A 16,204-nucleotide genomic window follows, 5' to 3' on the forward strand; every position below is an offset into this window, starting at 1 on the left:
TGTGGCAAATGGTAAGGAAGCTCAGTATTTCTGTATACAGTTGTAGGGGCTTTATTACAATGTGGTATGGCCTGATATTATGTTCTTATTCCAGTGTGGGGTGTGTGTGGGGCAATGGAAGCTGAGTGATAGGGTCTCTCCAAGTGATTGCCAGAAGTGAGATGCGTCCTGGTCTTGTGTCTTACAGATAATCTTACCAATATGCATTTATATCATGCTTTCAACTGTAAAAGGATCATAATGCTGATCGTGTGAACTTAGGCAAATCATGAGAGGTAGAGCAGGAAGGGTTGCATCAGTGCTTAGTTCTTGTGGCCCTTTCTTACACACCCAGGGAAATGCTGATCGGCACTTTGGGGCCAGGAAGCAATTTTTCTCCAGGCCAGTTTGGCCCCCAGTGATCCTGGAGGGTTTTTTAAAATCATATTCTGGGTGTGGAACAGGGGTCACTGGGGTGTGTGGGGGGTATTGGTGAATTTCCTGCATTGTGCAGGGGGTTGGACTAGATGACCCTGGAGGTCCCTTCCCACTCTATGAGTCTATGATTCTATCATTCACCCAGGCTGGCTGTGGCGCCTGAGATCCTCCCCCTCCCCATTTCCTTCACCCAACTTGGAGGCGAAGGGAAGGGAGAGGGAGGAAAGAATGGATCCCAGGTGCTTCTGCCTGTCAGAGGGGCTGGTGCACACTTCCGGTGATGTTAGGGGGTGTGGCATATGCTAATAAGTCATGCTAATGAGCTCCTGCAGCTCTTTTTCTAGGAAATGACCCCTGCTATGAGGTATGAGCGAAGTCACAGTGATCCCCTATATTATCAACAGTTAGTGTGTACATTATAGCTCTGATCCAGTTGTCATCACAGGGGCTTACACTTACCCAGGAGAATACAGTTACGGTAATTATTTTTTGGGTGATACTTTCATTTATGATTAATTGTGAAGCAGTTAGGATGATAAAAGCAAACTGAGGCAGGACAACTAGGAGGAGCTTCAGGGAGTCAGAGCTTGGAGGGAAGCTACAGTTAGGAACTGAGAACCACCATGTATTTATATAATATAAAATATTTATTGCTCTCAATAAACATACTTGCGAGGTAGATGCAGAGATAAACATAGCAAACGACAAAACTTATCTTTTCTCCTATGTTTTCAATTTTATTTTTTAATTTCAATTTGTGAACTGGTTCCCTAAAATTTCTTGTCTGTTTGAAAGTTTGGTTCAGGCTTTGACTGTGGCCTGCTTTGTGGGTTAATACAGTTCAGAAACAGCGTTGCTGAAGCTAGAGCAAACTGACCTTGTGAAATTGCAGATAACACCATCTGCAGAAGGGGTACCAGCTCCCAATTAGCCACATTCCATTCAATTAAGCACCTGTGGGAACAGGGACAACTCTGGCTGCAGATAGTTTTGTTTCTTCTCCCCCTGGTCAGACTACTGCTTAGGTCATCTGGTTTCCTGTTGGCCTAAGGGATTGGCTTTTAGGCCTGAGGCCATGAGGGTCCCTTTGCCCGTAAGAAGTAGGTTGCTAGTCTGTCCTCTAGCTTGATGCCGACTGCTTGAGATTCTGACATGCAGTCAACTTCATGCTCGCAGCAGTCATCTTGAATGTTGCTTGCGAGAGCTTTCTGGCTATGCTGAATCACAGGAGAGAGCCACTTTTGGATTACTGGAACTTCCTTCAGCTGAGAATGGTAACATCAGATATTTGGAACCTTTGAATTACTGTTTTAGTTAGCATGTGAACTCCTAGCTTTCTAATTTTTATCCTCACATTTTCTTTTCTTTTGAGGAATATTCTTGCACCTCCATAAAAATATTTTTAAATTACTTTTGTGGTTATTTGACTTCAACTCACCTCAGTCTAAATCCAGAAGCCTAGACTGGCTGACCACCTTCCAGAGTAACTGACTTTTTTGAGAAACTCATTCTGCAAGCCTACCTTGCAGGGAGGACATTCTTGTTTAGTCCCGGGATGGCTGGGAACCTGCCCCCTTTGGTTTCTAACTGTAGGAATAGTCAAAAGGGTTGGTGGCAGACTACTGGGCTGGTGTATAATCAGTATACATCAGCTACAACCCAGCCAAATTTAAGCTAGTAGTTTATATTTCACTTATTTCAGTGGGAGAGAGTTAACTGCCTGTTAAGTGGGTTGTATCTGCACCACACCTCCAAGCAGTATGGTTGCCAACCTCCAGGTGGAGGCTGGAGATCTGCTAGGATTACAACTGGTCTCCAGGCAACAAAGATCAGTTCACCTGCAGAAAATGGCTGCTTTAGAAGGTGGACTTTTATGGCATGATGCCCCCTTGAAGTCCCTCCCCAAACCCCGCCCTCCTCAGGCTCCACCCCCAAAATCTCCAGGTATTTCCCAACCTAGAGCTGGCAATGCTACCAAGTGGTGAGAAATTCCACGGGCTAGTGCTTAACTGAATTAGTTCCGGGGGGGGACAACTTGCCCTTTTTTTAGTCATTGCTTTATGTACAAATATACAGGTAGAGTTTGCAGGTGGAAGCACAGAGGCACTTCTTCAGGTCAATAGAACTGCTGCCACCCCACACCACCAAAGAGAGAGATCCTGGGCATCCAGGTGGCTAATCTCACTCAGAGCAGAGTCTGTCTACCTCGGTCTCTTCCTGACTCAAAACCTGTCCTTTCTTTTCACACAGACCCCCAGCTGTCCTTCTCTCCAGCCAAAGGCAGGGGGTGGGGTCAGCCTCCTCCAGAACTTGCTGAGTACTTGGTCACAGCCATGAAGATCCATTTTGGACATATCCACAGTTCGTTTTGTCATGGCCAGAACCTCATGATCAGGGGCCAAGCGCCTTACAGATCCTACCAGGCTGTTCTACTTCTGCAGCAGGAAATGGAGGCTCCAAAGGGCAACAGCTGGGAACTGTGGGACCACACTGGAGAGGAGCAGCAGGGAGGACAGAATCCAGCAGTGAGCAGGAATCTGGCAAGATCACCTCTCCTTTCTCTTCCACCAGTGGAAAAGCCTACCCAAGACTGAGCTCTAGGCTTAACTTTTGGTTGTATCATGTCCACCGAAATAAAAATAATGTCTACTAGGAGAAAGGTAAAGAACCAGTCAACTCTCTCCAATAAATCTTAGTTGACTTATCACTCTTTATACGAAAGAATGAAATGGTGTAAAATATGAGTGTCAGAGGCCATAATGTGTAAGGATTGTCCCATTACTGATTTAGCAGACTTCCACTTACATTGCAAGTGTGTGTGTGAAAATGAGAAACTACGAGAATGAACTAGGGCCGATACGCATGTTACAAAGGCTGCCATGAGGCTTTGGATCACACATGCGTTGGGAGTTCTGGGTTTCTGTAGTGTGTGTGGTGGGAGGGGATTCAAATCAGGACCATGGCGCCACATGTGAGTAAGGATCTTCACATACACACACCTATGCTGTTCTCATACCCTGATCAGCCCCAATCTGCAGCCATTTCAGGTAGGGAACATGGCCCAGGGTGTCCGCTGAAGCCCTTCTCCATGCCTGATCTGATTTGAGAGCCTGCACACAATCCCAGCTCACATGTGATCCAAAGGCCTTGAGGCAGCCACAAGGACTTGGTAACGTGAATCAGCCCCAAGCAGACTGAGTATTTGGTGGGGTTGTGTCTAGAAGAGAAATGGCGTGATAAACCCTAGGGTGCATTTGTATCTTGCACCGCTGGCTTGGTTCCACATTCTTGAGAGAGAACAACCGATTGTATAATCCACCCCTCTTCCCAAAGAGCCATTCTGTAGGTAAAGTGGCCTTGAAAGATGCATTTCACGTATACATCAATTTCTTGAACATATGGATTTGTTGCAACAACAGATCGCTTGAAACTTAGCTTTCAACATTTTCACAGGCATTACAATTTTCAATGGTGTGTTGATAAAGCATGTCTTTCATTATAGTAAGAATATTCTGTCAAGCAAAGAATAAATGTAGAGGAGAATGATGTAAGCCTTTTTAGGTCCCCACTGAGGGAGAAATGCAGGATATAAATTCAATAAATAAAATAAAGACGTTATAAGAAATAGTCTTTAGGTGCAGCTAGATTTATTAGAATTATAGGTTTTAAAAATGCGCATCACCAGGGGGCAGCCCAACAAGTATCTTGTCTTAAGACAAAAGATTTGAGAAGTGTGTCTCTGCAAACACAAGCTTACATGCGGAAACGGCTAAAATCGAACAAAAGATTTGGATATGTAAAATGTGTAGCTCCTCAAGTTCAAAGTAAGTTTCAGATGGGAACAAAGTAACAGGTTTTTTGTGACCTGGAATACCACTTTTTTATTTTTATTTTTTTTACTAGCGCAAACATTCAAATATGTTCATTTGCTCCTTTCATTGTAGGGGATTACATCCTCGAGGTGGCATCATTAAAGGAGAGTCTGATGAACTGGAGGGAATACACAGATCTAGCTGCTCGCAGTGTTCACTTGAAGTGCATCTCAGAAGACTCCACAAGAACACAGGGATGTGGAATGTGCTCTCCCTGATTTGCCTATAGGGTTGTGGGGAAAGGGGAGCTGCTCGGGAGTAGAGAGGAATGGACCCAAGTGAAAGGAACGATTTAAAGGGCATTTGCCCAGCGTTTCATTATTGATACTCCACTGTTGTTGTTTAACTTTTTAAAATTTGTGGTACTTAATTCTTTCCTCACTTAGCAAGCAAATGTCTGACTTTCATAAACAGTTTTATGATCCCATAACCAATTAAACCTGTCTACACCTTTTAAAAGGAAGAGCTTGCATTCAGTAGATTTAGATAAAAGAAAAGCAGTAAATATTTCAAGGCACACAAAGGGTTTGAGGCATTTACACACAAGCACAAATCTTTCTTCTGAGTGTAATGTTTTAGTCATCAAACACAAAAGGCGCAGGGGAAAGAAAGTGGCAGCAACTGGCTATGGCTGAGATCACAGCCGCTCGTTTTGCAGGAATAAGCCTTCGTCTGTTAATCTGAGGCTCAGATCCTGGTCTGATTGGTGCAGAACAGAATCAGGAATGGCGAAGCCCTCCGCACTGTCATCCATGCCTGACCCAGGCTCCAGTTCCATTTCGCTTCCTGATCCATATTCGTCTTCAGAAAGCCCAGAGGAATCAGGGTGCTCTTGAGATTTCTTCATCCTGAAACACATAATAATTTTTTAAAAATTAAAACCTTGGAAGTCATGCTTTGCCTAATCTGCTCCGCAGAAATGAGACCACATTACAGACTGAATCAGTTTTATGATACTGAAATGAAATACATGCTTCTGGTCCGTCCTCTTCCTTCAACAGTTAGGAACAAAATTGAACTGGGTTAGCAATTTTCAGAGCAAAGAACACACATCAAAACACTTCTTTTGCCAGTTCTACTTTTCAATAAATCCTTCTGGAGATGGTTATTGATTGTTGTTGGGGTGGGTGGAGGTGGAAAAGTTCCATTCCATGAAAGCACCTTTAAGGAAGTGCCTTAATGGAAAATTTAATTTGGATCCAGCCCTATATGCAAATATTCAATATTTTCAAGATTGACTAAGGCCAGCAAGCGGAGGAGGAGGAGATTGGATTTATACTCTGCCCTTCACTTGGAGTCTCAGAGCGGCTTACATACTCCTTTCCCTTCCCGTCCCCACAACAGACACCTGTGAGGTAGGTGGGGCTGAGAGAGCTCTGACAGAAACTACTCTTTTCAAGAACCAGCTCTGACAGAACTATGGTTTGCCCAAGGTCATCCAGCAGCTGTGAGTGGAGGAGTGGGGAATCAAACCCGGTTCTCCCAGATTACAGTCCGTGCATTTAACCACTACACGAAACTGGTTTTGTTGGTGAAAATTCATTTTACTTACACCATTGGATCAGCGTGGGGAGGGAGGGGCATATTAGCAGCTCCATCAGGAATTACAATCCGTTCCCCTTGTTCTTCAAGACAATTTGAGGAAAGGGCATCAGGTCTGCATCTGACCCTCGTGTGCCTGCCCGTCTCAACAGGGACCCCTGGTGGAAATGTTTATATATTAGGTATATTCATAATCCTTACTAAATAATATTATTGTCATCATTAAACCAAGTATTATAAATAAGCAGAAATAGAACTGAAAAGTTCAGTATTAGAGTTTCAAAGAAGGATGTCCCGTGCTGAGGTCTGAAGGGAAACACCCTGTGGTTTCCTCAAGATGAAACTTAATCTCTCACATACACAACTCTATAGTGTATCACTGCTTAGCTTCACAGGGTATCCAGTTTTCAAATGCTGTAATGCTCTTGCACGTAGTTCAAAACATGATGGCTAAGACTGAAAGGTCAGGCGGTAACCAGGCGAGACAATAGTGATACATCAACAGAATGAAAATGAGTCGTAAGATCTACAATCTCTCGATTAACATAGCAGAACTGGCAGGTGCAAGCTCATGGTTTATCCATTTAAAATCATCTTGATCTCAAGAAAGTTCTTCCAAGTATGGAGCCACTGCACATACACCAAGATCTATTCTGACTGAAGCCGATGGATTTGAAAGAATGGTTTTAGCAACCAGGGCAATGGTGCCTACTGGTCTCAACCAAAAACTATTGTTAGTTTTCTGCCTGAGCCACTGCACACTAACCGGGCCATACAAGACCTTGGTCAGGAGTTGTCTGGAATGAGGAAAGCCACCACTTGTAATATAGCACCAGTTCACTTGGGGACATGGATGATGATCAAGGAATTATGGAATTCCAAAGAACATCCCCCCAAAATAGGTCAATAGCTGTTTTCTATTTTCCTAAATGTCTTGGTTAACCTCCACAAACACACAACACTGACTCAGACAGTAGTTATCAGTTGTGCGATGCATATTCTTGCTCTGAGGGTGTACTTGTGGTCACATGGCAACTGACAGAGACAGCAAAGGTGTCTTGGGAAGGAAAGAAGAGAATAAGCTCCTTTTATGAGGACTGACGAACACAAAACAAGTGCGCAAACGTTCAAGTTCTCCAGCTTTCCACACTCTTTTGTGTCATTTTGGGTGGTCCTCATAAAAGATATCACATGGTTTTTGTTTCTGGATATTTCTTTGGACTAATAAGGCTGATACTACTTTGGAGTAATAAGGCTACCTGCTGCAACCACTGTCTCCTGTTATTCAGAAGGGCAGCACGGAGAGCGAGTGCATGACCCGTTCCATGACAGCTGTTTTTCTGCTCAGAAATCTCACCCACAGGTGTTTTTCCTTCTGTGGGTTCCAGATAAGAAGTTACCTTGGTGGACACTTGTATTTAGTACATATCTTTCTCACGTAGTCCATATACATAGGCTGAATGTGGAGGGGCAGAGAGCAAGACCAGCCCCCAGCTGACACGTATGCATTTAAAGGTCAGCACAGAGTAGTCACAAGAACAATTGTAGAACTTTTCCCATGAGGCTGAGCACTCTGCTTTGTAAGGGTTTCCAGTCACAGTTACACATGTGTAGGCTCTGCTCCAATCTATAAATGGATGTGCAGTATTATTTTTTTGGGGGGGCTACCACTGCAGCCCCCGATCCCTTCTGCATGTGTTCATTTGCCTTTCAACATGACTACAGCAGGGGTCCCAACCTTTTTGAACCTACAGGCACCTTTGGAATTCTGACACACACAGCATAGCTGGCGCAGCGACGAAATTACTCCCATGGCACCACCCACAGGCGCCACACTGGGGGGACCCTGGGCTATAGTTTCTCAAACTGTAAGGCTGCTCAGTGGGGGAAGCCTGGCAATTCATCCCACATGCTGATTTGTCTTTGCTTAAGCAAAACTACCTTACGGAATCACAATTATCCCCACTCCCACTAGTTCTGAGGGCCAAGATGACACGCTACGATTTTTAATGTTGTGTTTGGGTACCCCTGGCCTGACTTTGAGTTGGATAGTCACACGTCAAATGTGAGGAAACTGGTTTCCCAACCAAATGTACAGGATGCCAGTTTGGACTGGGATCACAGTGCACCATTTTTCCAATTGGAAACAGCAGGGGGGGGGACAGTGTTTGACTCATGGGGGGTGCACATGTAGCACATCAGTACACATGCAGCTCCCCAACAGGACAGGTAGCACTCCCAAGGCCATTTAAAGTCAGGAAAATGGGGTTAGGGTTGCCAGCTCTACATTAGGAAATATCTGGAGATTTGGGGGCTGGAGCTGAGGATGGGTGGAGTTTGCGGAGGGGAGAGACCTCAGCAGGGTATAGTGCCATAAAATCCACCTTGCAAAGCAGCCATTTTCTCCAGGGGAACTAATCTCTATAGACTAATTGCAAAGCCTTGGCCTGGAAGGGTTTGCATAGTCCAATGAAAGATCCAAACAGCCTACCAGTTAGCCTGCCTCACATGCCAGCTGTTTCCCGAACAAGGAGCAAGAACACGCCCTGCCCCATCCCAGCAGCAGCAAACATACCTTTCCCAATTACCATCCCATGTCAGCATGGTTTAGCAGGGAAAGTGAAAAGGCCCTTTAAAGGTCTAGTGATGGCACAGGGCACCTAGCTCATCTCCAACCCAATCCCCATAACTGGTGAGAGGGCAGAATCCGCATGGAATGCTTCACTTGCAGCTCCCCCACAGACTCCCCTTTAAAGAGAAAAACAGGTCTGTTGTTTTTTCTCCAGCTTAAAAGGGGAAACCCTCAAAATGCTAGATGCAAGTCCAGTAGCATCTTAGAGACCAACAAGACTTTTGGGAGTATGAGGTTTCAAGAGTCAAAGCTCCCTTTGTCAGATACCTAAAAAATGCTGCGAGTTGTACATGAGGGAGCAGAGCACCATGTTGCAGACGTTTTCCTTTAACCCAGGAGTCTCCTGCTTCCCAGGTGAGGAGAAATACTTGTGTGGTAATAGCCAGGCATAGCCCAAATTCAGGAAGCCACCTTATTCAACTGCAGGGAGCAAAGATGGAGGATAGGCATATCAGTGGCTACTAGCCATGAAGGGAAACCTCCACGTTCAGAGAGGCACTAAACCTCTGTAGTGTATTCAAAGCTGCCTTGAATGCATGATATGTTGTGAAACATCTAATTGAAGTGTAATGTAAAGCTTCATCCTGGGCTAGGATCCAAATCCATCCAATCGTGTTACTAGCCCAGGAAGCACCTTACCAATCACTTGTCAGCAAGCTCCCTGAGCGGGAACGTCTGTGATTGGTCCTTATGCATACAACCTTATTGGTTGGTAATTGTACAGTAGGCGTGGCTACATTAGCCGGGAGAGTTTAAAAGCAGGACAGCTGCAATGTAAAAGCTGTTCTGGCTATCAGATGTTGATCCGTGTTGGAGTTGTGTTCGAGTTGAAGAATAAAGTTGTGTTCTTGCTGAATCACTCTCCGACTGCTTTGTTAAGTGAGCGACTTAACAACCTCTGAATCAAAGAGCCACGAGGCAACAACAGGGGAAGGCCTCAGGCTCTTTGCCCTGTTCTTGGCCCTCCAGAGGAACTGGTTGGCCACTGTGAGGGGCAGGATGCTGGACTAGATGGACCACTGGTCTGATCCAGCAGGGCTCTTCTTATGAAATGAGAAGCAGTCAGCAGAAAAAAGTGTATCTGGGGCAGGGGACAGGGTGTGTGATCTGGCTGGACAAAATTTAGTACATTTGATCCCCTGGTCAACAAACATTCAGTGTGCCCATATTTCCTCTACTCTCCACTATCAAATCTAGCAACGCAAAAGGCAGGGAGGCAATTTAAGAAGATAAAGGCTATTGGAACAGAAGACATCCTTACAAATGTCTTTTAACTTATTGTGGGAAATGGTTGCCACTGCAGAGAATACTTTCTAACTGAAGTGTCTCAGTTGAATCCCTTCGCATTTAGCTAAACAACATTCCAGTGCAGCACACGCACCCCTTTTCTAATGTTCAAAGGAGCCAAACAAAGCATTTGAAACATGGCTGTGCAATTGAAGAATTAATCTTTTATCCTGCTCTTCAGTAGTGTTAATGGATTACAAAGAAACCTTTCTGGCCGTGTTCATCCTTTGTTTACCCAGGTTTCACTGAGTATTAGCGGTATCTATTTCGTTCTACTTCCTTCCACACTTCAACTGCATCGCTTTCCAAGCTTTCTAAGAAGCACAGAACAATTTTATTAAATAAAAATAAGGTCTGGCCCTTTTTGCTTCATCTCCTTAGCTGCTCTGTTTCAAGAAGTCCTCTTTGCAATAGCCATAAACATAAGTAGCATCATATGTATATCCAAGTAAGTATTACACTAATTCCGTGAGCCAGATAAGATAAGAATCACTGGGTTTTTTTGTCAGCCTAGGTGGTTAGTTATTGCGTCTCCGGGGGGGGGGGGTGTTTCCATGGTTTGAGAACAGATCAGACCAGCAGCCATTCAGAATGTAGCATGATTTCGTCAGCCCAACAGGAAAAGGTAAGTTAAACCAGAGGTCTGATAAATGCGTCTAGGATGTGTGATCATTAGGTACATTTCCTTCTAGCTCTTTATGTATCCTGTGTGGTAACTTTTGGCATATTGAAGATAAACCCTCAATTTCTTTACACTTACGAAATGTCCTTTTATGCCACAAGTCAAAATTGAAGCCCCAACAGAGGAAGTTTAATTTCTTTACTAACACTTTGCTGTTCTGCTTCATGCCACAATACTATATTCGGTAACAGGGTTGCCACCTTCCAGGTGGCAGCTGGAGATCTCCTGCTATTGCAACTGATCTCCAGGTGACAGAGATCAGTTCACCTGGAGAAAATGGCCGCTTTAGAAGGGGGACTCTATGGCAGGGGTGTCGAGCTCATTTGTTACAAGGGCCGCATCTGACATAAATGGGACTTTGTGGGGCCAGGCCATGCTTGTTATAAAATGTAATGCAGTGATATAAACTTTATAAAAGATACAAACACAATTGAAGATATTTTTTTTTTACTTAAAATACAAATATGCTTAAAACTCTTGCAATATTTTGTTCATTTAACAGTCTTTGATAACTGACACCCCCCCAAACCTCCCCCCCCCTTAAAAGATGCCTGCCTAAAATGGAAAGGTTGGGGAATAGTGGGGTTTGGCAATGCAATTTTTAAAAATAAATCGTCATAAAAAAGCACAAGGATCACAGTAGAAACTAAAAATATAAAATGCTCTGAGCCTAGGAACATAACATGGCTGGGCATTGCAAGCTCTCTCCCCTACCCCACAGGTCTACTCAGAGTGGCAGTGGCTCTCCAGTGTAATGTCCCCCTCTGGCTGTGGTTTCCCAGGTTAGAGTACTCAGTCAGGCACCCGTTCTCAGGTCCATTCAGCAGAAACAAGATGGCTCAAAAAATCAACCCTGTATTTACAAGGAGACAACTCCAGCAAGCAACAGCTGCAACTATAGAAACACTGGAAAGTTAAACTTCTTGAGCTCCACTCCACTGAAACACATTGCAGCACAAAATTGCAAAGAAAATGTGGAATGGATTTCCCATTAAGATCTCTGGGCCCAGACAGACTACTCTGGGACTGGAATGACACCCCCCCAAAGTGAAAGGACAGTCCCTGGGAGGGGCAGAAGTATTCTGGATTGGAATGAGGGCCCCCAGAGTGGAATGCCATTCCCAGAATGCTGCTGCTACTCCCCAGGGCTGTCATTCCACTCTGCGCCCTGTCATTCCAGTCCCAGAACACCGATTCTATTGCTAGGAAGGAACCATTCTACTCCTGGGGGCTGTCATTACAATCCCAGAGCACTGTTTCTATTGCTGGAAACAATCCCAGAGTAGTCTATCTGGGTGCAGAGACCTTAATGAAAAAATCCATTCCATGTTGTCTTTGCAACTTTGCAAGCCCAGAAAAGCTTCCTGAGGAAGCAGGCTAAGACAAGAGGAAGGGAGCTGGGAACTTTGGCAGCCTCAGGTTTCAAAGGGTCAGGACAGCAGGGGGGGGAGGGGGGAAGAGCAGCAGGCCTGACTAAAGCTATGGGTGGGCCACTTCTGGCTCCCGTGCCTTAAGTCTGACACCCTTGCTTTATGGTATTATATCCCACCGAGGATCCTTCCTTCCCCAGCCCTGCCCTCCTCAGTATCCACCCCCCAAATCTCCAGGTATTTCCCAACCTAGAGCTGGCAAACCTATTCTGTAATCAGTTGCACTCAAAGCAAATCCATTACAGTCCATGAGACAGGTAGATACAACACTGGAGGGGGGGATGAAGAACATATTCCCGCTCCCCTGCCCACTCTGTACGCACATCTTAAGTGAAGTCATGGGTACGGTAGCTTTCTATAAATCGTGCAAAGGGCTAAGCTCCTGAAACGAAGTGTGTATACTATAGTTTTACTGACGTTCTATAAATAGAATTTTTACATCAGGGCAGAAACTATTGTGTTTGCCAATCTGGAATTTATGCTTAGTTCTGCAACCCTGAAGTCTGTGATTACAAAGTCTGAGACTTATACTTAGAATGATAGCATATTCTTCTAAGACTGTGGTATTTAAACCATGGGATGACAGGGCCCCACAGTGGATCACAGAGCCCCACAGACATTACTTTTGCTAGTTCCTAGATGCACCATATTTTTGCTCTGTGTGTGTGTGTGTGTTTCTTTATGGAAAGATTGCTGCTAGTGTGCACCCACAGAGAGCAAGGATGCCACATCTTTTGAGCTGAGAGGATCAGGAGACTGGCCAGGTGAGGTGGAGAGGATTCCTTTTCTCAACAGGAGACCTCTTCCTCTCCTGTGACTGCAATGCCATGTTACTTCCAGCCACATGCTTGTGATGCTGTGGGTCCCGTGCCACCTGGGGGATTAAAGATGGGTCACAGGTCTGAAAAGACAGAAGCCCACTGCTTCTCAGGCCTATTTTAATGTCCACTGTACATCTGAGTAAGCATGCCACTTTTTACTCCACAGTTACCCCCATTTGATCTGCATAGTGTATTTTCCTGGCACCCAGATAGCAATGCTGATCATGTGGCACTTTGCTTTAGCATATATCTCCACTGTAGCTTGCGAGGGTTGTGTGAAACGTGGGTGTGCATCACCGTATCCATGACCTCACTGGCTGAAAGTGGAACAGCTCCTTTCCCTCCACACCTACACCATCTTGTACTACACATACACGCACATACATATATGTGGACAGATAGACAGATATGTGTATGAAGGCTGATTGCTCCTCCTTGATACCTCCATAAGTGTGCACATTGTGACCTTTCAAATCAAAACAAAAAGAGAATCCTTGAACATCCACAAACGTGTTTCCCCTTCCTGCAGCAACCCTCTGCAATTTCATTATTTTTCTTTATTACTTCAATTCTTCCCACCACCACCCACCCCCTTTATGTAAGTTTTGGAAAGCTGTGCGGTCCTGCCGTTCCAACCAAGAAGCATGCCTTTCCTTAGAGCTTTGGGTATCATCTCACCCTCCGGGGAACTGTAAATAAATGACTGAAAAGACACACCTGTGTTCTATACACAGAAATGTATCTGAAGGGCTACCACACACACGGCTCACTCATAGAGCAAGGCTGTCCCTCTTCCCATTTACTGTAGAAGAATGGGACATAGGGATGCCAGCCTCCAGGCAGGTCTTGGGGATCCCCCCAAATTACAGCTCATCTCTAGACTACAGAGATCAGTCCCCTGGAGAAAATGGATCCTTTAGAGGGTTGTCTGTATTGCACTTGTACCCCACTGAGGTCCCTGATCTCCCCAGGCTCCATCCCCAAATCTCCAGGTGTTTCCCAACCCGCAGCGAGGAACCCAACCCCCCCCCCAGTGGTGGCTAACCTGGCAACCCTACTGCGACCTTGTGTCCTACTGATGCCGGCATTACCGTACAGCGCTAAGAACAACAGTCATGACAGGAGGGCATCCTCCAAAGAAGCCCTTCACCCCACCGCCTCGTATCTCCCTTCCGTTGCACAAGCCGCTTGGAGTTTTACCTTGTGTTGTGCATCCCATAAAAAGGATTATGCACAGAGCCAGGAAAATCCTCCCCATACATCGGACAGGCATCTTCTCTTCAGGCTGCATCACTCCCCGCTTTGCCAACTGTCGCTGCCACTCCAAGCACTACCACAGGGCGAGGGAAGCACCAACTGCCTTTACAGAAGGCTTCCAAAACCTCAGACCCAACCCATGACTTGCGTCACGACTTCCTGAGCACAGCAAAGCTATACATCCGATACCAAAACCTAGAGCCTCGTTCCACAGTTCTTATACCACTTACCACAACAGGAATGTTGCCTAAACAAGAGCAAAACAGTGAGCCTTTAGAGTTGGCAAATGCATGTTGACACAACATACAGCGATTAAGGATTTGCGTTGCAGGAAGGGACACCCCCCGACACCAGTTTTGCACCGATCTCCTTTTCTTATAATGAGCTGACAATATTCCTTCTCTTCCCTCTTTCCTGGGCAACGGGTGTTTCTTGCTAAGCTTTCTAGTGGTGGAAAGTGCCGTCAAAAGTTGCAGTCAACTTATGGTGACCCCACAGGGTTTTCAGGGCAAGAGACATACAGAGGTGGTTGGCCATTACCTGCCTCTGGGCTATGACCCAGGACTTCCTGGGTGGTCCCCCACCCAAATGCCAACCAGGGCTGGCCCTGCTTAGCTAAGTTCTGACAAGATCCAGCTAGCCTGGGCCCTCCAGGCCAGGGCAAGTTTTCCAGGAGTAGCATTGGGGGGGGGGGGTTGAGAACCCCACAGACTTGTGTGGTGACTTTTCAATCATTTATTTGATTTATTATAGTCAGGTAACACCCCAACCAAAGCTCGAAGAAGAAGGTTCCAGCGGTGATGCCATCAGGGTTGGACTTTGGGGTTAGGGTTGCCAGCTCTGGGTTGGGTAATACCTGGAGATTTGGGGAGGGTGGAGCCTGGGAGGGGAGGGGTTTGGGGAGGGGACTTCAGCAGCATATAATGCCATAGAGTTCATCTTCCAAAGCAGCCATTTTCTCCAGACAACAGAGATCAGTTGTAACCACAGGAGATCTCCAGGTACCACCTGGGGGTTGGCAACCCTATTTGGGGTGGAAATTTAAGGCCCCAGTTCATGAGTTCAACAGAGAGGCCCCCAAAGCAAGCTATAGTTTCATATTTGAAATGTAGTTTCACATTTGAAATATACGTTACCATCTAAAGGAAGGGGGCATAAGACCATTAAGTCAAAGGTCAAGGATTATCTAACCACACCACTGGTTCTAAAGCTATAAACCCAGATGTTATAAACACCAAAAACTCCATGAACACCAACCTTTTAACAAACCCTATATCCCAAATGAAATGCCACCCATGTCTGTAACTGAGTTACTAAAAATCATCCCAAATAAAAAGATTGTATAGGGAACACTCTTGTAAGAATCACTTGGCATGTTATAAGGAACAGCAACAGAGGATGCCTTCACAAAGGCAGAACTGATATATGTATTATAACAACTGAAATGTTTTTGTTAAAACAGCTTTCCTGCATAGAAAGCAATCCTAAACTGCTCTACTCAGGCATAGGTCCCATTTTATTCAGTGGGGCTTCCTCTCAGGAAAGTGGTCTTAGGGCTGCAGCAATAATCATCAATTGAATGGATCGTCATATGTGCATATCAACAATAGAAAAAATGTTTTCTGTGGCTCATGTACCCTCTTTCGTTTGGCACAAAGGGAAAACTGGTAGGATTCAGCTCACGGATCAGTTACATTATTGACTGTCAAAGCAACATTCAGTTTAGATATGCTTAAACATCTAGCATCTGCCTCCCACCAACGGCACTAAACCTACAAATGTTCCTGTGCCCAGATGAGATTATCTTTTCCTGGTTTGGCATTCAAACTCTCTTCCTTGCAAAGGACGTTCACACAATTGAATTGTACTCCACTGCATTGTGTTAGCACAGTGGTCACGCACAGTTGTGTGTTGCCTGGTGAGATTAAAACAATTAATCCTTGTAAATTTTGAGCAGATGCAGTTTGTTTTAAGAGTGACTGTACAGTCCGTAGCACAGTCTAGTGCTAATGACATAACGGAGGTGTTAAAACTGTGGTCTACTAGTGTGGCAGGTAAGGAAAGCTCCACCAAGACTTTGAGAAAAGAAGACATAGCAACAAAATCTGGGAACAGACGTTTTGTTGCTCAGTGCTGGGTTTGCTCCTAATCGGCAGAAGTTAAATGTAGGCAGTCCCTTCTTACCCTATCAATACACATTCTTTCCCTCTCTGATGGTCTCCATTCAACACACACACAGAGATTCAGGGTTTAGACCGTGAGGC

General features: G+C 45.2%; 1 protein-coding gene across 1 annotated transcript; it reads right to left on the bottom strand.

Moving 5' to 3' along the window:
* Positions 1–4,057: 4,057 nt before the first annotated feature.
* Positions 4,058–14,022, bottom strand: SRGN (serglycin). Its single transcript, XM_015405593.1, has 3 exons — positions 13,884–14,022; positions 5,842–5,989; positions 4,058–5,137 (listed from the first exon to the last, which is right to left on the bottom strand). Exons 1-3 carry the CDS (start codon positions 13,972–13,974, stop codon positions 4,927–4,929), a joined length of 450 nt encoding a protein of 149 aa, XP_015261079.1. The 5' UTR covers positions 13,975–14,022; the 3' UTR covers positions 4,058–4,926.
* Between the last annotated feature and the right edge of the window lie 2,182 nt (positions 14,023–16,204).

Source organism: Gekko japonicus, unplaced genomic scaffold (assembly GCF_001447785.1).
Source record: "Gekko japonicus isolate JY-2015 unplaced genomic scaffold, Gekko_japonicus_V1.1 scaffold3113, whole genome shotgun sequence".
In the NCBI taxonomy this organism is placed as follows: domain Eukaryota; kingdom Metazoa; phylum Chordata; class Lepidosauria; order Squamata; family Gekkonidae; genus Gekko; species Gekko japonicus.